This window comes from Canis lupus, chromosome 22 (genome assembly GCF_048164855.1).
Source record: "Canis lupus baileyi chromosome 22, mCanLup2.hap1, whole genome shotgun sequence".
Lineage (NCBI taxonomy): Eukaryota > Metazoa > Chordata > Mammalia > Carnivora > Canidae > Canis > Canis lupus.
This window is the reverse complement of record NC_132859.1, coordinates 39,973,421-39,999,774: the sequence shown is the minus strand read 5'-3', so window position 1 is coordinate 39,999,774 and position 26,354 is coordinate 39,973,421. Positions and strand designations below refer to the sequence as shown.

Below are 26,354 nucleotides of genomic sequence, written 5' to 3'. Positions count from 1 at the left end.
CCTGCATCCCAGGGAGTGGGCAGCATTGCAGGGCTCAGCTGGATGCACGAGGGCCCCCTCTGGCCTCCTCTCTCTGACCTGTCTGTAGGAAAGGAGGTGCCAAAGGACAGGACAAGGGCATGTTATACAACCCCTTGACTTTACTCCCGTGTCATTCCTGGCTAAAGCTCCCAGCCAAGTCAGCTAGATTCATAATCTGTATTGCAATGAATGGTCATTTACATGGGGGAGACATTCAAATGTGAGCATGACAGCCACCTTTTAGCTATGGGTTTAGATGTGACAGCACCTTATTTACACAGGCATGTTCAGCTACTTCAGAGTTCCATGTTTAAATATGGCTTAAGCAACTTCACATTCTTGAAGCAAGAACCAAATCTGGAAGGGCAGGTCCATCTCTAGGTAATATTTTAAAAATAGCAAAAGGCCAAAGTCCTGTAAGGAAAAATCTGTCCCATCTTCAGGGAATATGAGTCAGCAAGTATAGCTTCGGTGGTGGTCATTCTGATGCAGGTGGTCTTTGGACTACACTGTAAGAAACACTATTTAAAATATAACATCTAACTAACCTTGTGACAAATATTACATTCCACTTTACATTTCTGCTGATTTTATCTTCTCATGTATCTCAGCCCAGAAGGTAAATTCCTTATAGGCAGGGATTGTGCACCATTGTGCCTGTATCACTGGAAAGGCCACAGTATCTACACGGGGCAAACACTCAAAGCCTGCTGACCAGAGCTGAACACCCTCCCAGGGCCCCAGGAAACTATCCATGCTGTTGTCATTTCAGTTCCCCAATTTCTGAATCTCTCTGGGGAGGTTGTGATCCTCTCTCTAGGACTCAAGTGGCTTTGCACCCAGGGCAGTGGCAGGCGAGCAACAATGTTCCTGTGTGATCCCATAATTAATGGAGCTGGGCAGCCAGCCCAACCCATCAGGATGGCACATTTCTCAATTGCTACGCTCTAAGGTCACTAGCCAAGTTCTACTCCATTTCCTTGGGCTGGTGTGGGCCAAGAAAACAGTCAAGTACATCAGAGTGAAGGCATGGGAAGGCAGCCAAATCCCAGGGGAGGGAGCAGGAGGTTTACTTTGTTACTCCTGCTCCAGGCTCAAATCCAGCATGGCAAAGCCGTGCTACTTCTGTACCTTGCAAATTAGGAAAAGGCTCTGTCATCTGTGGTCTGTGTCCTCTTACAGAAGAGGAAACTAATGTTAAAAGAACACGTGCTAAAGAAGTACTTTTCCAGTCCTCTGGCCAACAGGGCCGCTTATAATCACACTCAAGTGACCTTGGGATCAACTGGCAAAGGCACCCTGGAAGTCCAAATGAAGCTTTGCTGCAGAGAGGCACCCACTCCACTAAATGTTGTGGAGAACATTCTGTTGTTGGTTCAAAGAAGAAGTTTACGGGAAAGTGCCTAAGATCCTAGTATTAGCAGGGCAGAGCGGGAAAGGAATATATTTAAGCATTTGCTTGCATCAGATGGAATTCCTTCAGAAAGGCCAGAAGAAACTGAGGATACTGATGTCTCCTGGAGGACCCGTGTGCGCCTAAGATATTTCATTAGGTTTTTTTGTGGGATTTTTGGCACCTTCTGGGTTTTGAATGGGACTATATTATCTAATCAAATATACTTACATTTTAAAAAATTAGTTTTCAAACATTCATTTAATTTTCGTTTAGCAAATACCAGGCACTTCGGTAGGTAGATGGGGTTCTCAAGCGCTGGAAAGGGAGGAGTGGAAACAGATAATTAAATAAATCATTACCTTGCCTGATGGAGGCAGGGGTGTGGCACAGGGAGAGGCCACAGGCCTTGATGGGATGGAAAAGCAGAAAACCTGATAAGATTTCCTCCAAGAACTTTCTGGGCCAAGTCAAAGAGTAAGACCAAGTAAGACAAGTCATCAGGACCACTCCTAGCGCTGCGGCTCTCCTAGAAGTCTGAACTGTGATGAGCATCAGGCCACAGAAAAACACAAGCACTGAAAGGACACAGCTCTGAACTATTCTCCACCAATCCTTCGGATGTGGGGGGGGGGGGGAGTGCACAACAATGGAAAAATAATTGAAAAACAGCAGAAGCAATATTAAATTCTGCTTCGTCCCATTCACCTGGCCCCACGTTCCTCTGCATCCACCCAACACACCAGCGCAGCAAAGTTTGATAAAGGGAACGAAACGAACTGACATTCACAAAGCGCTTCGAAGAGCACCTGTCACAAAGTGCTTGGATAAATGCTAAACGTCAAATAAAGCCCAGCGGAGGTGCAAGCTTCGCAAATAACCCTGCAGAGCATCCCCAACGCCTCTGGGCTCCCCCGGGAGCCCGGCCTCTTGGAACTTGGGTCTCCTTCTTATCTCCAAAGCCTACTGAGGTCCCGGACGCGGCAGAAGCGGTGGCGCGACGCGCGCTCGGAGGGGCAGCGCGGGTCCCGTCCACGACCCGGGGCCGAGCGCCCTTCGGCCCGTCTCTGCTTCGGCTGCCTCGACACCGAAACCACAGTAAAAACGCTCCAGTCTGCAGCGAGTCCCCGGCCCGCGGATCCGCCGAGGCGCCCGCAGAACGCCCTCCGAATGGTGCGCAGAAGCCTCGGGCGTGGCGAGCAGGTGGCCTCCGTGCGCCCGCCGCGCGGCGACCGGGGCGCAGACAGGTGCCCGCGGACGCGCAGGACCCCGCCGCCCGCCGCCCTCCGCGGACCCGGCCCGGGGCCTGCGGGCCAGTGCCTCGGCGCGGCCTCCCCGCGGCCCCGTGCCCACCCCGCCGCCAGGCCGCCCGCCCGCCCGCCCGCCCGCCTCCCCGCGCGCGGTGCCCGGTGCCCACGCTGCGGCGGGGACGCGCGGCCCTCGCCCGCCCGGCAGAGGGGCTTCCCGGGGGTGGAGCCCTCGCCGCCCGCCCGCCGCCGCTCACCAGTTCCCCGAGCCCACGATGCACACTTTCAGGGGCGCCGCTGCCATGGCCAGGACGGAACGCAGCAGCCCCGCAGCCCAGCCGGCCGCCGCCTGCCTGCCTGCCTCCGCGCGCACCGCTTTGCCCGCAGCCGCTCGCGAAGGCCCCGCCCCTCCCGCCGCTCCGCCAATGGCCGCGACCACCGCCGCCCGGGCGCCCCGGGCCACAGCTGACAGCCTGGGAGGACCCGCCCCGCCACTCCCGAGAGCCACTGCGCACGCCCGAGCCCCGCGGGCCTCCGGGCGGGGCCCCGGCATCGGCCCGCCCCCGCCCGAGGCATGCCGGGACTTGTAGTCCGCGGCCCCGCGCCGCCGCCGCCGCGCGCCCCTGGACAGCTGCTGCCGCCGCGCCACGTGCGCACCTTGGGTGCTTGCTCTGCGGCTCCCTCGCGGCCCCCGGGCCTGCACCGCGGCGCAGCAGAGCAGGCCTGCCCCGGCTCGTCGTGGTGCCCACCCCCGCTCGCGCCCTTCTCCCCACGCGGGAGGAGCTGCCACACTGCACTTTGGAGCCAAGAGAGGATCCCAGGTTGACTCGAGTCCACTTGGCTTGGGCCAGGAAACAGTCTGGCAGCCCTTGAACTTCTTAGTGAATTTGTGTTTCCTGAGGCCTTCTGGACATAGCTGGACAGTACCTGACTTCAGGATGGACACTTTCCAGTTAGTTAAGAGAGAGGCCGGGGCTCCCGCGGCATCACACTACCTCCCCCCCCCCCCCCCCCCCCATTTGCTTGGCAGGATGTGCCACCTCGTTGTCTTCGGCCCAGGAGAGTTTGTGGTTCGGAGATTAGAGACTGTGCTTCTGCTTCCTGATGAATAGAACATTATTCATTCTGAGTGTCACTTTCCACCAGGCACGGTGCTAGACACTGTGGGAGGAGGACGAAGTGGTTTACAACGCTGGCTCTCAAACTCTGCTGCATATGAGAGCCTGGAGCTTTAAAAAATCCCCATGCCCTGGATCATCAGAATCTCCTGGGATGAACCACTAGCATCAGAATTTTTTAAAAAAATATTTATTTATTCATGAGAGGCACAGAGAGAGAGGCAGAGACATAGGCAGAGGGAGAAGCAGGCTCCCTGCTGGGACCCTGATGCAGGCTTGATCCCAGGACCCCGGTATCTCCCCCAGACCCAAATGCAGACACTCAACCACTGAGCCACCCAGGCGCCCCACAAGCATCAGAATTTTTTAAAGTTCAAGAGGTGATTGCAAAAGGTAGTAAAGATGAGCACCAAAAAGGTAAAATACCAGTGTTGACTGACTAAAGAAACAAATGCTCTAATCCCTAAGAAAAATACTAGGCCTATTAGTCTGATGGTGAGAGGATTGACAATTATTTTTGTTTTCATCTTTACATTGTAGGAAAGATTTATCGATATTATGCTTAAAGGAGCGAGTGAGATTTTCTCTATTCCTTCACCAACGGTTTGTTCTCAATTCTTTGCACTAATGGAAAGACATCTAGGCAGGGATGATGTGAAAGACTGACTTTTCAAGCCTTATTAGTTTTTTTCTTGCATTTTTGTTAGAAAATGAAGTTGTCAAAATACATTGTGAATTTATGGACTTGGGGAACATCTGGACATTGCAAAGATTTATACCAAGTGATCCATTTTCACCTTTCCCTGAAAGCTTTATACCTCCTCTGAAAATGCCTATTCTCCAGTTTGGCAAGGACACCTGTGTGATAACGAGCTACCGGCTATTCTGTGGACATACCCTCCAAAGCATAATCACACGGTGTTATTAATCACCCGCACAACACATTGTACCAGAACGTAGTTATCATTTATTTTATAGATTGGTTACAAAGATTAAGACAAAAACTAAGTAGGTGAAACCCATGCACATAAGCAAGTCAGAAGAGATGGCATACAGTATGGTTATATTTCTGTGGCTATAGAAAGAAGCAAAATTAAATGTATCAGTAGTGATACATACATGTGTAGTAAAACTGTAAAGGAAAATAAGGGAAAGATTAAATGCAGGATTCTGTTTACGGTGGAGAGGAGGTTTGGTTATTTTTTGTGACTTTTGCTTATATCATAAACATTTATATATACATATATATTTAAAATGAAAATCATGGGAATGAGGAGAAGTGACAGTACAGAAGAGTGAGGAAAGCCAATTTTGAGGTAGCTGGTCTTCTGACCCGCTTCTGGTCATTAAACATGGCAATGCTGACATCGTTGGCCTTCTGTATGTTACCCTCCCCAAGAGGGTGGAACAGCCCAGAAGACTGGAGTTAGCCAGTCTCATTGTGCCAGGGCTGACTCTCCGAGGACCTGGAGAAGCCATAAGGCGTATATGACTTGGTGCATGGGCAGGAATGTGTCTGACAACATGACTAGTGTGTACATGCATCATTATGGTAAAAACTGGCTGGGCATCTATGAGAAGTGAGGCAGCAGTTTGGAAACTCAGCCCAGAACCTTCTTAGCTAGGTCACTGAGTTCATGAAGTATACCTTTTTTTTCTGTATTACAAGGAGGCAATGGCAACAGTACTGCCAAACTTTCCTAAGTAATTAGACTCTCCTTTCCCCTAGCTGGAGATAACATTTTCCCCGGCTCTGTTAAGCCCTCACCACAAACCTCCCAGCCTCCTGGAGGCCTTTATGATTTCCACCAGCTGCCAGGTCCCAAAGTCAAGGCTGCACGTTATGTGGCAGCAACATTCCACTTGCAGGTTGCAAAATCTGTCCTGGTTATCACTTGCTGCATAACAAACCACTTCCAAACTTAGATCTTAAAACAACCACATTCAGTTATTTAGCCCCAGAATCTGCAGCTTATGCCAGGCTCAGAGGGGAAGGGTCTCTCAGTATAGGGATGGATGTTCAAACAGGCTTGGAGGACCCACTTCCAAGATGGCTCATTCACATGGCTGGCTAGTTGGTAATGACCGCTGGCTGACAGGCCTGGGTCTTCTCCATGTGGACCTCCCCAGAAGCAGCTTCCCCATGGCAAAGTGCCTGGTTCCACCAGCAGGTGTTCCGAGAGAAACAAAATGGACGTTACTGGTTTCTTAAGACCCGAACCCCCTAAATTATCACAACATCACTTCTGTCATGATCTTTTGGTCAAGAAATTACAGAGCCCAAATTCTAGAGAAGGACATATAGTAAATTCTTACATTTAAAGTAAGCCAGATTTTTAAATGTTATTAAAATCATAAGAGAGGGGATCCCTGGGTGGCTCAGCGGTTTGGCACCTGCCTTTGGCCCAGGGCGCGACCCTAGAGTCCCGGGATCGAGTCCCACGTCGGGCTCCTGGCATGGAGCTTGCTTCTCCCTCTGCCTGTGTCTCTGCCTTTCTTTCTCTTTCTATGTCTATCATGAATAAATAAATAAATCTTTAAAAATAAATAAATAAATAAATAAATAAAATCATAAGAGAAATGATCATTTACAGTATTGTATGTAATATTTATTGAAAAAAAATCCAGTATAAGTGACATACTCTGTTCAAACCCATTAATTTTTTAATGAATTTTTTAAATAAATACAGTATAGTACTATAAATGTATTTTCTCTTCCTTACGATTTTCTTTTTTTTATTTTTTTTAATTTATTTTTTTTTTTATTTATTCATGATAGGCACACAGTGAGAGAGAGAGAGGCAGAGACACAGGCAGAGGGAGAAGCAGGCTCCATGCACCGAGAGCCCGACGCGGGATTCGATCCCGGATCTCCAGGATCGCGCCCTGGGCCAAAGGCAGGCGCCAAACCGCTGCGCCACCCAGGGATCCCCCTTACGATTTTCTTAATCACATTTTCTTTTGCCTTGTTGTAAGAATATAGTGTATAATACATATTTAATGTAAAATATGTGTTAAACGACAGTTTATGCTATCAGTAAGCCTTCCAGTCAACAGTAGGCTATTAGTAGTTAAGTTTGGGAGGGAGTCAAAAGTTATATATGGATTTTCAATTACGGGGGGTGGTCAGGACCCATAACACCTGCCTTGTTCAAGGGCCAACTGTGTATTTTCATATTACAAGTGAGAAAATTGAAGTACAGACTCAAGATTTTCTAAACTTCCCATAAGGAGTCTGGGCCAGGCTTTTTGGATTCCATACCTTATACTCATCTGATTACACATTCATTCAACACATATATACTGAGCACCTACTATGGGCCAGTCACTGTGCTGGGTCCCAGGGATTAAATATTAGGCAAGAAAGGCAAGATCCCTTTCCTCTTTTTTTTTAATTTTAATTTTATTTTTTTAAAGACTTTGTTTATTAGAGAAAGAATGAGTGCGAGCAGGGAGGAGGGGCAGAGGGAGCGGGGGAAGCAGAGTTCCCTCTGAGCAGGGAGTCCACCACAGGGTTGGATCCCAGGACCCTGAGATCATGATCTGAGCCAAAAGCAGATGCTTAACCAACCACACCACCCGGGAACCTTAGGTCCCTTCCCTCTTAATTACTTAAATTTGGAAGGACATAGAGGCCAATTAATAGGTAATTACCCTACAGTGTGGTAAACACTACTGGTTTACTATGGCATCCCAGAAAACAAAAACAAACACAAAAACAAAACAACAACAAAAAAAACTCTCCCAGATTTTGAGTTTCTGGGAAGGCTTCCTAGATAAAGTAAGATCTCTGTCGAAGCCTTAAGGAAAAAGTGGTGTCTGCAAGGTATGGGAATAGGAGTGCACAAGTGAGTTCTCCTTGGCAGAGGCAACAGCATAGGCAAAGATTCAGAGACTAGTGACATGGGCAGGAACTAAAAGAACTTCAGTAGAATGGACGAAGAACAAATCACCAGCCTGTGTCATAGGAAGAGTCCTCCACATGAATTAATTCACAAGAGGAGGTCCAGGAGGCAGAGGCGAGGGAAGAGCCTGCTGCAGTATTATATATGAGAAGTGACAGTGGATTAGACTGGGATGGAGACTAGTGTGATGGGAAGAAGTGGGTGAAACAGAGATGTACCTATGAAACAAAAATAATAATAATAATAAGACTATTTTCTTTTTTTTTTTTTTTAAGAGAGAGAGAGTGCGAACCTGCAAGTGGTAGGGGAGGGGCAGAAGGAGAAGGAGAGGGAGAATCTTTTTTTTTTTTTTTTTTTTTTTTTACTTTATGATAGGCACACAGTGAGAGAGAGAGAGAGAGAGAGAGAGAGGCAGAGACACAGGCAGAGGGAGAAGCAGGCTCCATGCACCGGGAGCCCGACGTGGGATTCAATCCCAGGTCTCCAGGATCACGCCCTGGGCCAAAGGCAGGCGCCAAACCTCTGCGCCACCCAGGAATCCCTAAGACTATTTTCTTGAGTGGAGAGAGGAAGACATCTAGGATGACTCCAGCTTTCAGGCTTTGGTGAATGAATGACTGTAATTTGCTGAGACAGGGAATAAAGAATAGATCTGGAGAGAAGGGTGATGGAGAAAGAATGATGGAGAAAGGATGATGAGCTCTGGGCAAGTTAATCTGAAGGAGAGGCACCTGGCTAGCTCAGTCATTGGAGTGTGGAACTCTTGATCTCAGGGTTGTAAATTCATTGGATGCAGAGATTAGTTAAAAATAAAATCTTTTTTAAAAAGCTAAGTTAAGTTTGAGGATTCCGTTTGGTATTTGAATTCGGATTGCAGGGAAGCATCTGGATATGTTGATCTGGGATAGACACGTTTACAACTCATCAGCATGTACGTAGGAAGTCCAGTAGTCAGCACCTAGAAAAATGCCAGGCACAGAGTGGACACTCAGTAAATGTTTGTGGAATGAAAGTGATTCAGGCCACTCAGATTGGTCAAGTAACGAAGGAAGACAAACCAGGACAGAAGTCTGAAATGTACTTAATATTCAAGAGAAGGGCAAAGGAAGAGGAGCCTAAGAAGATAAGAAAGGAGCAGCAGAAGGTAAAAGTATGGTATTGCAATTGCCAAAGGAAGATAGCATTTCAAGAAGGAGGGATGGTCATAGGGGGGTTTGAGAGTGGTCAAGTAATATAAAGCTGGAGAAAGGAAGTTGTTGAGGATGTTTGTGTAGGTAGCACACTGCACAATGCCAGTGGGCATTGCAGATTGGTAGGCTTAAGATGACCATTTTCTGACAGATGGAATCAAGTGCCTTAAAGTAGGGGCACATTTCCCAGTCTACACAAAGGTATTTTGTGGGCTAGCCACCACCCTGCTTGTTGGTGACCCTGGCAAGAATAGTTTAACTTCAGTTTTTACACAGAGTATAAACCCAGCTTGCAATGGGTGGAAGTATAACTGGAAGGCAGAGAAGTGGAACTTGAGAGTGTGTAGACAATGTTCTCTAGAAGTTTGGCTGACAACAGAAGATAAGGGGTAGGGGCCTATGGGAAAAGGAAGGCAAAACTAAAGAGAAACGGAAAGAATTCTTAAGGTTTGGGGGTTTTGTTGCTTTTTTGGCTTTGGTTTTGGTTTGTTTTATTTTATGTATAAAGACTAGAACAGGTTATATGGAAGAGGCTAGGACATGTTGAATACTTCTAGGAAGGAGCCAGTGGAGTAGGAGAGGTTGAAAATACAGGACAGAGAGTGAGAGAGAGTAAGAAAGTGAGAAAGGAATTAGCCTTAAATTAGGTGAGACTCTGAGGAGAGGACTATGAGTGAATCAAAGGAGCCAGTCACAAGAAGATGGATAGAAAAGCATTGCAGATGGGGTGCCTAGGTGGCTCAGTGGTTAAGCGTCTGTCTTCAGCTCAGGTTGTGATCCTGGGGTCCTGGGGTCAAGTCCTGAATCAGGCTCCCTTCGGGGAGCCTGCTTCTCCCTCTGCCTATGTCTCTGCCTCTCTCTCTCTCTCTGTGTCTTTCATGAATGAATGAATAAAAAAAATCTTGAAAGAAAGAAAGAAATCATTGCAGAAAGAAGGAATAGCCAGTGCAAAGGCTCTGAGGCACTATGTAGACTGTGTTTTTAAGAGACAGAAAACTATATAATACAGTGAACAAATGTGAAAGGAGAAAATTTCGATCATAAAATGCAGTCAGACCAGATTAAATTATGGGCTCTGTGGTCCACGGTTTAAAAGAAAAAGAATTTTTTTTCCACTAACCAAATCTGGGTCAAGCATTAGAATAAATAATAACAGAAATGGACTTAAACACTTTGAATAAAGTAAGATAAAAATTCATGAGTCTAGGATAATTTAAAGATATAAGCAAACTAATAAATAAAGCAGAAAGAAAAGCTCTTCCTTATAGTAGAATGCCAAGTAATACATATAGAAGGAATGACAATGCTATAGAATCATCAGTGAATGCTAAAAATGGAGGTGAAAGTTTAATGAAGGACAGGACAGGATATTAGCCTCCAAGTCTCCACGCAAAGTACGTATAAAGAATGAAAGAAGAACCTTAGGTCGAGAAAACTGGCGGGCAGTACCCTAACCCAGTGACCAAAGTCTACATTATCAGCGATGGGTCAAACCAACACATGTCTCCTTTAGCTAGTGTGAAAAAGCATTCATTTAAGGTTGGCTTGTGGAAAAAAATATTTAGAAATAGTTCCCGGACTATGGGATTTCACAGATTAAAGCATTTTTACTTGTTTTGAAGTCTGACACAGAATTGCAAATTTTTAAATTTTTTCCAGCACATCCAAGAATCTTCCACAAATATACAAACATATTTTTCTTTTCCATCTTTTAATATTATACACATTGTCCTGTTACTTGATTTTCTTTCTAAAAGATTTTATTTATTTACTCATGAGACATACAGAGAGAGAGGCAGAGACATAGGCAGAGGGAGAAGCAGGCTCCCGGCGGAGAGCCTAATGTAGAACTCGATCCCAGGATCCCAGGATCACGACCTGAGCCAAACACAGACACTCAACCACTGAGCCACCAAAGCATCCCTGTTACTTGCTTTTCTACTTAACATTAGCTCATGTTAAAAACATCAGTCAAGGGGCACTTGTGTCGCTCAATCACTTAAGTATCTGCCTTCAGTTCAGGTCATGATCCCAGGGGCTTGGGATTGAGCCCCATCTTGGGCTCCCTGCTCAGCGGGGAGTCTGTTTCTCCCTCTGCCCCAATACCCTCTCCCCTCCCCATGCTCTCTCTCTCAAATAAATAAATAAAATATTAAAAAAAACAACAAAAAACAAAAACCCATATCAGTCAAAATCAGATGACTGGATGTATGTAATGAATACATGAAAAATGGAAAGAATAAATTTAGCTTTTTAGAAAACTCTTAAGTCTCTGTTTTTCTCATTACTTTGTGGCACTGAAAACTTTCACAAGTATTGGTTTAAATTCATTCCTCTAATTCCAAGGCAGACTCATGGTTGGGCCATCCCAGAGAAAGATTTTATCTGCTCTGTCCTCCCAGTACATAGGCACCAATTTGCCTCCTAATTACACAATGTACAATCCCCAATGGTGACATTTGTTCTTGGTACTACTGGCTTCAAATGATATTGCACATTTTCAATATTGCTATTGAAAGTCTAATGAGAAATTACAGATTTTTGGCTGGAAGAAACAATGCCTCGTTCTGGAAACTTATATGGGCTTTTATCTAACTTACCTGGGGAATAGAGACCTTGTGGATGAAAGGCAGATTTGGCTGCTTGCAAGAACCAAATAGAGCCCCAGACACTGAGTAGTAGTAGGTGTCAATTGTAATCTGTTCGTATCAAGGTTTATTTAATTATCCAAGGGATCTGAGCACCAAGTTTTGTCTCTCAACTGCATCTTTTCACCAGTCCCTTAGATTGGAGAGTGTAAGGATCTGTTGCTTCTTTTAAAAATTACACTGCTGTAACCTACCTTTAGTTTAGAAGCCAGTTCTTAGCCAAGCACTGGAGTATTATTGATTATATCTGGATATACCAGCTAGTTTGGATTACTTGGAGAACTTGGGAGTTTTAAAGATGAAATTACTAGACTTAGTATTATACCTTACCAGAGAAAGGCGGAGATATTTATTCCATTTCTATTTGGTTGAAAATCGAATATCTCCCTGCACTTGTTTCTAGGTTTGAGTCCTGTTCATTTGCTTATTCAACAGGTATTTCCTGAACTCCTCCCATGTGCCAGAGTGGAAGATACAATGTCAAATAAAAGAAACAAAGTTTACAGTCCAAAAGGGAGGTCAGATAAAGAAACAAGTATCTTCTATGGAGTCCAGCCCATTGCCCTGATAAGAGATAGGAAACTCTGGGAACAGCGGAACAGATGGGAGCCATGCCAACCTGGGCCCAGGGTGCCAGGTAAGACTTTCTGGAAGATGAGAGATTGAGTAAAAATTAAATAGGGAGAGAGTATTTGAGGCAGACAAAACAGCATACATGAAGGCTTGAAAGCAAAAGAAAAATAGCCATTGGTTCCTTTGAGGATCTGAAAATTCAGTAAAAGGAAGACAGACCAATAGGTAAAGACAGATGAGGCCAACAGATGGACAGGGGCCAGGTAATGGAGGGAGCTGTTATAGGGGTTTGAATTTTATTTTGGAGGCAATGGGAGAATATTGAAGTGTTTAGGCTAAGTGATGTGGTTGTATATGTCTTTTAAAAGATCACTCTGGGGGTGCCCAGGTGGCTCAGTCAGTTAAGCGTCCAACTCTTGATTTCGGCTCGGGTCATGATCTCAGGGTCGTGAGATGGAGTCCTGGGTCCAGCTCAGCACTCACTGGGGAGTCTGCTTGAGATTCTCTCTCCCTCTGTCCCTCACCCTACCCCCAACCCCCTGTGCGAGTACGCATTCTCGGTCTAAAATAAATAAATAACCTTTAAAATTAAAAAAAATAAAATAAAAGATCGCTCTGACTGTAGCAAAGAGAATGTCCTTGAAGGCTCAAACTAGAAACAAGAACAGTGACACAAGCTATTAGAGAGATGCAGGCAGCAGAGATGGGAGAAAAGTGGTCCAGGTAAAGATAGGACCCACAGACCTGGCATTTGCAGAAATGCAGGGTCAGGGAGAGGCAAGAGTTAAGGTGGTTTCCAGATTTCTGAATCAGACAACGGGGTAGCAGGTGGCAGCAGATGGGAAGTGTTCAGAGGTAGAAGTTGCCTTTCTCTGGCTTTTCTAGATTTCCTCTTTTCTAGACTGTGAAATCAAATACCGATCTTTGCATTACATTTTATGCCAAGTAGTATCCAAGATTGGTTGGAGTTTTCCATAAGCGACCTGCAAGTATAAAAGATGTGATTCAATTTGTAAAGACTGGCACTTTGGAACAATTTTAAAGTTTCCACTTATCTATCACTTTCCAATCCGAGACTGAGGTGGATAAAGCTAAGCCCTCATAATAACACTTTTATAAGATAGTTAACATGGTCATTGGGTTTTTTCTCTTATTTTTAAAGAATCAAAGTAATACATAGTCATAGTTTTAAAGTGGTATGATACTAAATGGTACTAAGTGGAAAGCGATAATCTTCCTCCCCAAATTCCACTCCCTAGAAATAATCACTTTCTTTTTTTTTTTTTTTAAAGATTTTATTTATTCATGAGAGACACACATAGAGAGACAGAGACATAGGCAGAAGGAGAAGCAGGCTTCCTGTAGGGGAGCCCAATGTGGAACTCGATTCCAGTACCCTGGGATCACAACCCAAGCCAAAGGCAGATGATTGACTACCCACGTACCCCTAAATAACTACTTTTAACTCTTTTGCTATTTCTTCTGCTTACTTTCATATTTCTAAATAATGTACTTATGCTACTGCTTCTTGCTTAATTAAAATGTTTGAATAACACTCAAACTAGTGCATTCACGTGGTTCAAGAATAAAACACGCAAAAAGGTATATAATAAAGAGCACCTCTCCTTGTTCCCAGCCTTCTAGTTCCTCCCTAACTTAGGTCATCACTGTCATTAGTTCTCTGTGCATATCGATATACAAGAAAAGAACAAGATATAGCTTCTCTGCCTTTTTCTTTTTTTCATACATAAAGTGGTATAGTATCCTGTATCAATCAGGATAAAGTAGGAGATGTAGTAATAAACGATCCAGATGTCTAAGTGGCTTTTTCTCACCCATGTGCCATGGCCATTCATTGTAAGTTATTTCACTTTATCCTCATCCGGAGCTGCAAACCAACAGAGCCTCTGTGATCTGGAGCATCATGCTTATAATGCCAAGGGGCAAGGAAGATGACAAATTGCTCACTGGCCTCTGAAGCCTCATCTCAGAGGTGACGTGTATCATTTCTGCTCCCATTCCCATTTCTGTTCCCACCAAGGTGTGATACATGGGCCTGGCAGTTTAAAGGGGGACAGGGAAATGCAAACTTACCTCCACTCAGGAGTCAGAGAGCTAGAGATGCTGGTGAACAGCCCTGATGATTTTAGTGTACTGCATATTGCTTTTTCAGCTAAGAAATATTTCATTAATCATGCCACTTGAGTAAACAGAATCTTTACTTTTGTTTTTTAAAAGCAGGTGGACATTTGCATTATTTCCAATAGTTCCTTTACTAAAAAGGCTACAGTGACTATTCAGATGTTATTTTGCGCACATGTAAATGTATCTCTAGGATTAATTCCCATGAGTGGCATTGCTGGTTCAGAGTCCCTTTGGGATGCCTGTGGGGCTCAGTCAGTCAAGTGTCTGTCTCTTGATTTCAGCTTAGGTCATGATCTCAGAGTGGTGGGATTGAGCCCTGTGTTGAGCCCTCCTTTGGGCTCTTACTCAGCAAGGAATCTGCTCCAGATTCTCTCTTTCCCTCTCCCTGACTGACCCCCCTCCCTGCCACTTCTCTCTCATTCTCTCTCTCTCTCAAATAAATAAATAAATAAATAAATAAATAAATAAATAAATAAAATCTGAAAGAGTATACACCCTTGTAATTTTTGACAGGCATGACCAAATTGTCCTCCACAGAGGTCAGGCCAGTTTGTAGACTTCCCAGCTGTGTATGCCAGCACCTATTTTCCCACACCCTTGCCAAGAGTATGTTTAGCCACACTTCTGGGATTTCGCCAGTTTGACAGGTGAGAATATTCACATTATTTTTACACTGCATTTCTCTTTTTATGCGCGAGGTTTTCTGCTACTTCTTGATTTTTATAATTCAGATGTCTTATAATAATAAATGATTTACTTCATTAATACTAATTCCCCTATCTCCCCTCTGTACATAGTTATATCATGGTTTGGGGTCAATTTGGTAATCCATTTGCATTATTATGACATATAAACATAATTAGCTTTAGCTTCAAGCAGCGTATTATAATCAGATTTCTTCTCATGTACTCTTCACCGCCTCCCCCGCCCCACTGCCCAGCCCCGAACTTAATAATTGCTTTGTTGTTGTTGTTTTTTAACTCACATATTTTTTTTCCTACTAATCCTTAAAGTTTTTCTCATTTGTTTCATTGGATCAAGTGTGTTCCTATCGTTAGTTTTTCCCAAATATCAAACATAATAGATAATTCATTCCATTTTTTTTCCCGGTGATTCCTTTCCCAAAGCCACATGTCTTTTACTCCATCCTGCCCTATTTACTTTCCAAGTCTGTTCTTGAATTCCATGTCCTCCTTTTTCTTGGATTACTTCTTATTTAAGTAGAGCACATCATTCAGTCACTCCCAGAAAGTTCTGTTTTTCTCTCTTTGATGCCTTTGTTCTAATTTCATCTTGGATATTGAACTAGTGTGACATTCTTTTTTTAATTTTTTTTAATTTTTTTTTTAATTTTTTTAATTTTTAGTAATCTCTGTACCCAACATGGGGCTCAAACTCACAACCCTGAGATCAAGAGTAATATGTTCCACTGACTGAGCCAGCCAGGCACCCCTAGTGTGACATTCTTGAGTAAGGATCATTTCACCTCCAAATTATGGAGACATTACTCCATCGGTTATTAGTATCCAGTGATGTTGTGAAGAAATACAATTCAGTTCTGAACCAGTTTGGTGGGGTAACTTATGTTTGACCTCCAGTACCCTCTCTCCCTTTTTCCCTTAGTAAAATCATGTCTAACTTGCAGCCTGGGAATTATACTTCCTAGCCTTCCTTGTCATGCTTTCTGGACATCGGATCAAGTTCTGGCTAGTAGAGTGTGAGTGGAAACTGTGTTTTCCATTTCAGGTTGTGACCTACAAAGAATCTGCCCATTTTCACTTTTCCCTCATTCCCGTGGTGGGATGTAGACATGATGGAGGGAGGGAGGTTGCCCTCCTGAATTCAGAATTGGCAGCTGGATGTTGAAGATTTCTGAGCTGGCCTTCCAGCCCTGGACTCTTCCAGCCCTATGACATGAGTTAGCAAATCATTTCTACTTTGAGTATGCCATGCCATTTTTTATCTCTCTATGTTAAACTGCCTTAGATTCTTCCCTATACGTTGTTCCTTTCTTTTCTTTTCTTTTCTTTTCTTTTTTAAAGATTCTATTTATTTATTCATGAGAGACATACAGAGAGAGGCAGAGACATAGGCAGAGGAGAAGCAGGCTCCCTGTGGGGAGCCCGATGGGGGACTCTATTCTGGGACCCCAGGATTATGACTGAGCCTAAGGCAGATGCTCAACCCTGAGCCACCCAGGTGCCCCATGTTGTTCCTTTCTATATGGCCTGTTTTTCTTCTTCCACCCTAAAAGTTTGGAGATTCCCTTTTTATCCCCAGTGTTCTGAGATCTCATGATTCTGACCATTTCGTGGGCCTTCCTGAATTGAGCGGTGCATTTTCAATCAGAATTATTGTGTTTCTCAGTTCTATGAACTTGTTTGTCTCATAACTTCAAGAAGTAGTTCTTTCCCATCTTATCTGTAACTTCTTTTTGAAACTTTTCTCAGGTAGCCTTTGTCACTCCTCATTTCTTTTTGCCTGCTCCACCTGCACTTTCTGGATTTTTCTTTTTCAACTCTTCTTGCTGTTTTGTTTCTGTATTGTTTTCAACTTCTAAGAATTCTTATCGTTCTTTTTGAAGGTAGTAAACATTGGGTGTTTTCCTTCAATTTGTTGTTATTACTGTTTTTAATTTATTTTATTTGCATTGTCTCTCATGTTGAAGGCTTTTTCAAGTCTGGTGGTGTGTGCTGTGTGTTCTTATTTTTTTTTAAGACTTTATTTATTCATGAGAGACAGAGAGAGAGGGAGAGAGGCAGAGACACAGGTAGAGAGAGAAGCAGGCTCCATGCAGGGAGCCCGACGTGGGACTCGATCCAGAGTCTCCAGGATCACGCCCTGGGCTGAAGGCAGCACTAAACCTCTGAGCCACCTGGGCTGCCCTGTGTGTTCTTATTTAAGAGTGGGTCAGCTCTAGGTGAATTGGGATGGCTTGTAAGCAGAGGGTGACTGGACGGCAAATAGGTTTTTGGGAGGCACTCCCAAATGTCAGTTTCCTGATAACTTTTCTCCAGAGCACATTAATTTCTCAAGAAGAAAGTTCTATAGTTTCCTGGTGGGGGCAGGGTGGACATATATCTCAAGTTCAAAGTTGGCAGAAGGAGGGAAATCATACTTACATTCCAAACTAGCTTTCATTTGCAAAGGTATTATTCATTCACTTTAGTGAGTCAAGGATTATAACATATGCGTGTTCCAACAAATGTGTGTTTGTTTATTCATTTAACTTATATTTTTAAAGAGTCCTCCACCGTGTGTGTGTGTGTGTGTGTGTGTGTGTGTGTGTAAGAGAGAGAGAGAGAAAGAGAGACAGATTGGGGGAGAGAGAGAAAGAGATACTGGGAAGACAAAATTGAGAAAAAAAACCCCTACATTTCTGCCTTGGCATGTAGCAAATGTTATTACAACATATGTCCAGGTCATGACTATACTATAGGCAGGGAGTTCATCTTTATTTCATGTGGAAGGAGAAGGAGTCGAGTGGAGACAGATTCTATACTTTTATGCTTATTTCACAGATACAGATACTGCACAGATACAGATGCAGATACTTCCTGCATGCCCCCAGCCCCAAAACAGATCTACCAGTGATATAGACTAATATGCTTTGTTAAAACCTGTGGTTTGCCAATGTCTTGAGAAAATGGGAGACTATTAGTCACTCATATCTTGGTAGTAACTACTTTAACGAGGTAAACACTTACACTTAATAAAGCTATGGAATGTCAAGTGGTTAAGAAACAAAGATCTCTAGATGCCAATCTAAGAGAAAACTGAGTGGATCTGTTTGCCTGAAAAGTGTAATGTCATCTAGGTCTTAGTTCACTGGGTCTCAGAACAGAAATCAAAAAGGGCTAGATATAGCAGTGTCTGAGTGGCTCAGTCAGTTAAGCATCTGACTCTTGATATCAGCTCAAGTCTTGATTTCAAAGTCATGAGTTCAAGCCCCATGTTGGGCTCCACACTGGGTATGGAGCCTACTTAAAAAAAAAAAGAAGAAAAGAAAAGAAAAAAGGCTAGATACACAGCAAAAAGGAACACGCAACAACCAAGGCAGACTTTTGAGTTCCAGTTTCTGGGTGATACATAAGGAGGATTGTAAACTCCTCTTTGGGAAGAGTCACTTTACTTCCAGGAACCACATCACTGAGTCTGGGAAGCATGGATTTAAATAGGTCCAGGAGGGCTTCTGTAAGATGGTGGTGGGCCCAGAACAGGATTGTTGGAAGATGATTAAAATGTAGCAGGATTTTGTTGTTTTGTTTTGTTTTTAAACAGGGACCAAGTGTTTACATAAGTGTGGTGGGGGCAAGGTAATTTTACAGGCAGGTGGATATTTTCCAGGTGAGACATTCCTGAGTTAAGTAGAGCATTAAAGAGGTCTGGGATAAAGGAGGCAGCCTCTGACAGTGTGAGAGGGATGTAGGGAAAGGAAGCATGTCTGCGTGGAAGAGGAACTTAACAAACTGTTGCTGCTTTATCTAGATTTTTAGGTATACCCCACCCCTACTTCTAAATAATCATCTTTGGGTGGTCTTGGCTCCCCTCCATGCAGCAAAGAGTAAGTTAGCAAGTTGATTGCCATTTAGATGAATAAAAAGGAACTCACCCGGTCCTTTTGGACAGGCTTAACCACTCAGACACCCTCTTTCTATATGGTCCCTTTCCATTGCCTTTCTCTGCCTTGGGCTTTTGTCCATTTTCCTTTTCCATATTCTCTCTCCCTGCTCATTCCCAGCTTTTAATTCCCCCATGCTGCCCAGGAAATGTGAACATTTCCTGACCTGTATCCTTCCTCTATTACTATAGAATCCAGATCTTTGCCTCTATCGCCTTTGAACTTCAGGAAATTGTATAAAATGTGGAACAGAACAATGATGAATATCTTCATATCTAAAGATCTCTGATAACTTAGTAGAGAAAATGGAATATACTAGCAGAAATGTGAGCACAGGGTATGAAAAGATAATGTGTACACACAGAAACACAAATGACCAATAAACATGAAGAAATGCTTAGGATCAGAGGTAGTTCAAACATTGCAAGAGATTCAATTTCTTGTCTAGTAGTTGGCAGAAATGTTAACAGTATATAGTATGCTAATAACCATCATATGAAGATGGGGGGAGGGGGCTCTCTAACACACTTTGCAGATGGGAATATAGAAGTGGCATAATTTCTTAAGACAATAAATTGGCTTTATTCCACTTCTATTGAGACATCTTAAAGGTGAGCAAAGAGAGATAATAGTATATTACACATATGTTTAATTATGTACATAAATAATCAGTTAATATCACTATATAATATTTAAAAATTCGGAACAATCGAAATGTCCACCAATAGGTAAATTATATAGTTTTATACTATACAACCACTAAAATGATGTTATGGAAAATGATGATGTTAAAATAATCAAGATATATTAAATGAAAAAGTTTATAAAATTATGTGCATATACATAGGTATGTATTACCAAATGACAAAACTAAAACAATTGAGTAATGAGGTTGATATTCTTTATTCAGGGAAAAACAATCCTGCTTGCCAATCCTCTTATACAAATCAGCTCTGTTTTGGGTTTCATTTTGTTTTGTTTTTTTAGATTTTATTTATTTATTTATGAAAGACACATAGAGAGAGGCAGAGATATAGGCAGAGAGAGAAGCAGACTCCCTGAGGAGCCCAATGCAGGACTCAGTACCAGGACCCCGGTATCATGACCTGAGCCAAAGGTAGACGCTCAACCACTGAGCCACCCAAATGGGGTACCCCCATTGTGTTGTTTTTAATATTTACCATTTACTGGATGCCATGTGTTTGGCTTGGCCAGTCCCAAGCTCTTTCTGTAAACCATTCAATCAACAATTCTCATTAAGTATTTACCATGAGCCAGGCTCTGTGCTAAAGCATTTTACATTCACTCATTCAACAGTTTTTTAATGAGTACCTATTTGGTGTCAAGCAGAGTCCTAGGTGCCCAGTAAACAATTAGGAACAGGAGACAGCTCCCGGTGAATCTAATCCACAAAGCAATCCCAAGGGATATGTTGTGCTTATGTTCTTTATGGGGGGGGTGGGGGGACAGGGATGCGGAGTGCTCAGGTGACTTGACTCCCATGTTCCTGGTAGCATGTGGTGAGTTTGCAGGTACCCTGATCATTCTGACCATTCTGACCCTGAAGAACCTGCCCTTAGCTTCTGGTGTTTGTCTGTCTACCCTGTACCTGGTCACTGAGCCCCAAGTTCCTGAGCTGTGGAGCTGAGAGCCCGAACTCTGACCTAGTGCCCTTTCTGGTCTTCAACACGTTGCTCTAAAACCCTTGCTCCTTGATCAGCCTCCTGCCCCACTGCAGAATTAAATGGGGAACTGGTAAAAATAATCAGCAGCCTCTTCCTTCAAGAAGGAGATCAATTGTCACTCCTAACTTCCTCCAGAGGGAATGCAGGGTCCTGTTATTCTACCCTTAAAAACTGCCCAAGTTGATTCAGCAACAGAGAGACACACTTGAGTGTAGAAATGATTCAGGGCCACAGTTCAGGCTTTATTACACCACACTGCAAGGGGTTTGAAAGATAGCTATTGTGCTCATCAAGACCAGGAAATACATAAATATTTTTGGTACATAAACTGCTGTGAATTGAGGTTATCCAAGAGACATGACTACATCAGGATTTGTGCACTGGCAGTATAGTCAGGTAAAAAATAGTGGAAAAAGGAAGACTTTTTATTTGAAAGGATTGATTATCTTGCATACTTCTGAAACAGCTTGTAAAAATAGAATGGATGGCTTTTATTTTTAAATTTCGAATATTTGCAAAGCATGTTGAGGAATAAAAACAGGGGATTAAGGTTTTGAGAATTGACAAATGCTACTGTCTTGTGCTGTCTGGAAGCCCATGATACGTTGCCACATCTTTTGTGGCAGTGTGTATATGTAAGCGGTGATGTGAGCCTGTTGGCCTCATTAGCACAAAGTCCAGATCTGTGCAGGAAGCCCACACCCCAACCTTTGCTCTCCACTTTGGAGCAATGTATCCTTGGGCAGGTTTCCATATCTGCACTCAGAGCTTTTGTCTGGCCCAGCGTGAAAGAACTTTCGAAAGCCTAAAGACACTTTGTATTATATCAACAGCGGTAATCATGATTGAAAACAAACACAACTGCAATTCCATAGGGAAATTAGTACCAGATCAAAACATACCTGAGATTAGGGCGCCTTATAAGAAGGAAGCTATTTACCCAAGGTGAGGATTGCTAAATGCTTAGTAGAGATCATTAACATTAAAGGATTTAATTCCTCCAAGTGTTTTTTTCATTTTGTCTTTTGGGAAAAGTATTGTCATTGAACAACAGAATTCACAAAGGTTCTGAGCTATTGGTAAGCAGGGACTGCATTAAACCCTTCAGCCCACAAATGGGAGGATGGAGAGCCAGGGAGGCTAAGTGGTTCCAGTGAGGCTATACTGCAAGTTCGAGTCAGGGCAGAGTCCAGAATGCAGGCCTCCCCACGAGACCAGGGTTCTCTGTGTCCAGTTCATTTGATCTTTGTTTGCATTGCCTCCCTCCATGTTTGTGATTTTGGGGGTCAGGAGCATTCTGTCCTGGTTTCCCTTAGATGATGAATTTCTTCCAGGCTCCCTCCTGCTCAATTCCCTTTTTCTTGTCCCAGCTCACTTCTTGCTCTTCCCTCTGCCACTCCAAACTGGGGTCCAGCCAGGCACGTGTAAGGCACACAATTTTGATTCTCCTTCTCTTCTACTTTCTCTTATCTCCTGTGACTAGAAATCATCAATCTTTTTTTCTCAACAAGCAAAACAAAACAAGAGCTACCGTCTCTTAACTCTCAGTAGATCTTTAGGTTGCTAAACCCAGCAACTTTTTTTTTTTTTCTTAAAGATTTTATTTATTTAGAGGAAGAGAGATCATGAGGGCAGGTAGTGGCAGAAGGAGAGAGAGAAGCAGACTTCCCATTGAGCGGGGAACCTAACACAGGGCTCCATCGCCCAGGACCCTGACGTCATGACCTGAGCTGAAGGCAGACGCTTAACCGACTGAGCCACCCAGGCAACTTACATCTAGCAACATGTAGGAGACCTGCACCCTCCTTTAATACAGAGGGGCAGTTTGGCAGTATGTATTCATTAAAAGGGCTTTAAGCGGGCAGCCTGGGTGGCTCAGCGGTTCAGCACCTGCCTTTGGTCCAGGGCCTGATCCTGGAGACCTGGGATCAAGTCCCACACTGGGCTCCCTTCGTGGAGTCTGCTTCTCCCTCTGCTCGTGTCTCTCAAGAATAAATACAATCTTTTTTTTAAAAAAAGGTCTTTAAGTTATAGAGGACCTCAAGGTTTCCCCCTAAGGACTTTGCCGTGAGTAGTGCCCACGAAGCACCTGCTTACAATGAAGAAGTAACTTTAGTTTTACTGTGAATAATTTAAAAAGCATTTGTCCATTCCGTCCATCACCCATTTGTGATTTCACATATGTAATGTACCCATTGAGCAACTACTATGTGCTGGGCCTGAGTCTGCATGCTGGAAATACAGTGGTTCAAGGGCAAATACCATCCTTGCACCCACAATCCTTATGGTTTATCTAGAAAATATTAATATTAAATATTAAATATTAAATTAATATTAAAATAATTACACTAAGGTGTGGTGAGTGACTGTTTGGAGAAGGGACCTGTGGGTGCCCAGGGGACAGAGCAGAAAGACCTAACTCAATATAGGCCTCCATAAAGCTGTCTCGAAGGAGTGCCTGAAGGATGTGCAGGACATTGGTGAGATGAAAGAGGAGCCAGCTGGGGGAGATCTTAACAGGAGAGCATGTAAGGCCTATTTGAGGAACCAAAGAGAGTCCTTGTGTCGGAAGGAGGAGAATGCTTGCTCCCAGGTGAAGGGAAGAGGTGAATGAGCTCCAACCATGGATGGTCCTGTCTTCACGCCAAAAAGTTTGGGCTTCGTCCCAAGAGCAAGGGGAAACTGCTGCAATTTTTTATAAGCTGGGGAGAGACACAAATTTGCCTTTTTGACCATTAATTCTGGCTGCAGTTGGAAAGAATGATGGAAGACAACTTCCTGGAGACAAGAAGTGGGGCTCTCATCACTCCAGGAGACTAATGATGCCCTCGGCTAGGGTAAAGGCAGAAAGCCCTGGGTAGATTTGAAGAGATAAAATAGTAAATCCACCATGTTTTTGGTAGATGAGTGCACATGTAGGGTAGAAGAGAGAGAAGGATGGAAAGTGATGGTGTCTGGCTCAAGTGTCTGCTGGGTTATGAGAAAAAAGATGGTGAGCTTGTTAGAGTCACATTGGATTAACCTATCTCCGTGCAGGAGGAGCCAACTAGTACACAGAAGGCCAGATCTCTCCTGCATTTACTTATTTAGGGAATTTGGACAGCATCTGCTTATTTATTTCGTTTTTTAAAAACTCAATCATCACTGTTACATTTTATACATAATAATATCTGGTTGTCTTCTTAGTTTTTAAGTCACTTTAGGACATACATGTCTGGATATTAGAACTATTAAAAATTTCATTCTTTTTTGTGTGTTTTATTGGTATAGAAGGCACATACAGAAAAGTATATACAGCTCATTGAATTCTTACAAAGATAATTTTGTTTTATTATTTTATTATTTTTTAAATTTTTATTTATTTATTTGACAGAGCTAGAGAGAGAGAAGAAACAGAGGGAGCTGCAGAGGGAGAGGGAGAAGCAGGCTCTCTGTGGAGGAGGGAGAACAAGGAGCCTAACGTGGGGCTTGATCACAGGACTGTGAGATCATGTCCTGAGCCGAAGGCAGATGCTTAACCAACTGAGCCACCCAGGTGCCCCCACAAAGATAACTTTACATCTGTGTAACCACCACCCAGATCACAGAACACTGCCAGATTCCCCCCCAAAATGCACTTTCCAGTCACTACCCACTGTCCTGGCTTCTAGAACCCTAGATTAATTTGTCCTGTTTTTAAAATTTATGTGCAGGGAATCATATAGCATGTAATCTTTTGTGTTGACTCATCCTGGTAAATGACTATGTGTTATTCCATTGTGTGAATATATCATAATTTATTTAACCAATCCCCTCCAGTTGGTATTTAGGTTGGATCCATCATTTGTTATCACAGACAATGCAGCAATAACGTCTTCATAAATAACTTCAAAATAGTGCCAGTATATCAGGGATGTTTTCTAGCTGCAAGTAACATAAGAACCAGCTAAAAGGACATTTATTATCTAACTTAGAAGTCAGCAGTCCCAGCTCTGATTGAGGTAATGGCTCAAAGGTCTTATTGAGCTGCTCATCCCCTCTTTCTCCTCTGCAGTCCACAGGGTGCTAGCTTTATCCTCTGGGCTAGTCCCCACATGGCCCCAAGATCACTGCCTTTTGTATTCCTTGTCTTGTGAAATTTTTTTTTAAGATTTTTATTTATTCATGAGAGACACACAGAGAGAGACAGAGACAAAGGCAGAAGGAGAAACAGGCTTCCTGTGGGGAGCCTGATGCAGGACTTGAACCCAGGACCCTGAGATCATGACCTGAGCCAAAGGCAGACGCTCAACCACTGAGCTACGCAGGTGCCCTGACTTGTGAAATTTCTGATCATATATATTTTGCCCATTTTTCTTTTGGGTGTTGGTTGTTTTCGTAAAATTTAATTCTTCAAACTGTTTCATTATTGACTTAATCTTTTCAGCATTCATAGGCTCTCCCAAGTTGTTGCCTTGTCATTTGGTCGCATCTGTTATGCTTTAAACTCACTAGCTGTTCTAATCAGGCCGGTGCTCATTTTAATGGTTCACATAGATTTTAATGTCCGTAATTTACTGTGACTCTTAAGTTTTCCCTCACTGCAGAGATGTCTCTCTCTCCTGTCTTCTTTTAATGTCCTGAGCTCTGAGTTCTTGCACATTTTTTAAAGGTGCCAAGAAAAGAGTATCTCCCCAAACAGATAGCATGTTACCTGAAGTGGAAATTATATGTGTAGAGTATAATGTTCGAATCAAATAGCCTATCAAGTTTGTTTGATACATGCTTACTAATTTGGAATCAGTTAAAATACATAGAAGTGGTCAGGACACAAAAAATACATTTCTGTGTTTAGGAAAAAAAATGACTGTTTCTACAGTGAAAACTCTAAGAATCCTTTAGTGTTTTCTTTGCAATGTATTGGTTACCTATAGCCATATTTATGCCAATATTTTTGTCTCAACATTTTATTAGGAAAATTATCAGACATACAGAAAGGTTGAAAGAGTGGTGACTAGGTGGCTCAGTAGTTAAGCATCTGCCTTCAGCTCAGGTCATGATCCCGGGGGTTCTGGGATCGAGTTCCATGTTGGGCTCCCTGCTGAGCAGGGAGCCTGCTTCTCCTTCTCTCTCTGCTGCTCCTCCTGCTTGTGCTCTCTTGTTCTCTCTCTGTGCCAAATAAATAAAATCTTTTTTAAAAAAGAAAAGGTTGAAAGAATTATACAAAGAAGACCTGGGTACCTGGATGGCTCAGTTAGGTAAGCATCCTATCCGATCTCAGCTCAGGCCTTGATCTTGAGGTTGTGAGTTCAAGCCCTATGATGGGCTCCCTGCGCAGAGCTTATAAAAACAAAACAACAAAAAACACCCATATACCCATAGATAGACTCTGTAGTTGATAGCATTTTGCTAAAACTGCTTTATCATGTATCTATCCACTTAGCTAACCATCATCAATTTATCTTATTTTTTTAAATGGACTTCAATGTTGCAGACATCAGAACATCTCATCCCGAAATATATCCACATGCACACCATTACCTAGCATCCAAGGTTTTGTTTACAGATTTTTTTTTTCAGGTAAAATTGATACACAGTGAAATGCACAGATCTTAATAGAACTATTAGATGAGTTTTGAATGTCAGTGTTTTCGTTTCTTGATAACACCATCAAATATCAATTTTTTGAGTTATTCTTACCATGATATCCATACCAGTCCATGCGGTAAAAGATCAATGTCATTCTTGACACAGACCGATTCCTTTGCATAGATTACCCTTTTTCAGGCACCAGAGCCAAGTACATGTTTCTCAGCTAATTCCTTTTTGGGCTTGTTTCTCCTTTCCCAG

The 26,354-nt window shown here is 43.2% G+C and overlaps 1 protein-coding gene across 2 annotated transcripts in view; it reads right to left on the bottom strand.

The window, feature by feature from the left end:
- GPD1L (glycerol-3-phosphate dehydrogenase 1 like) overlaps window positions 1-3,085 on the bottom strand; it is a 110,147-nt gene extending 107,062 nt beyond the window's left edge. Inside the window, exon 1 of one of the 2 annotated variants that reach the window (XM_072793111.1) lies at window positions 2,919-3,085. In XM_072793111.1, the coding sequence (XP_072649212.1) occupies window positions 2,919-2,965 (47 nt within the window). In that variant the 5' untranslated portion in view covers window positions 2,966-3,085. The remainder of the gene's footprint in view (window positions 1-2,918) is intronic. The other variant, XM_072793112.1, reaches the window with a different exon arrangement.
- Window positions 3,086-26,354: the final 23,269 nt, after the last annotated feature.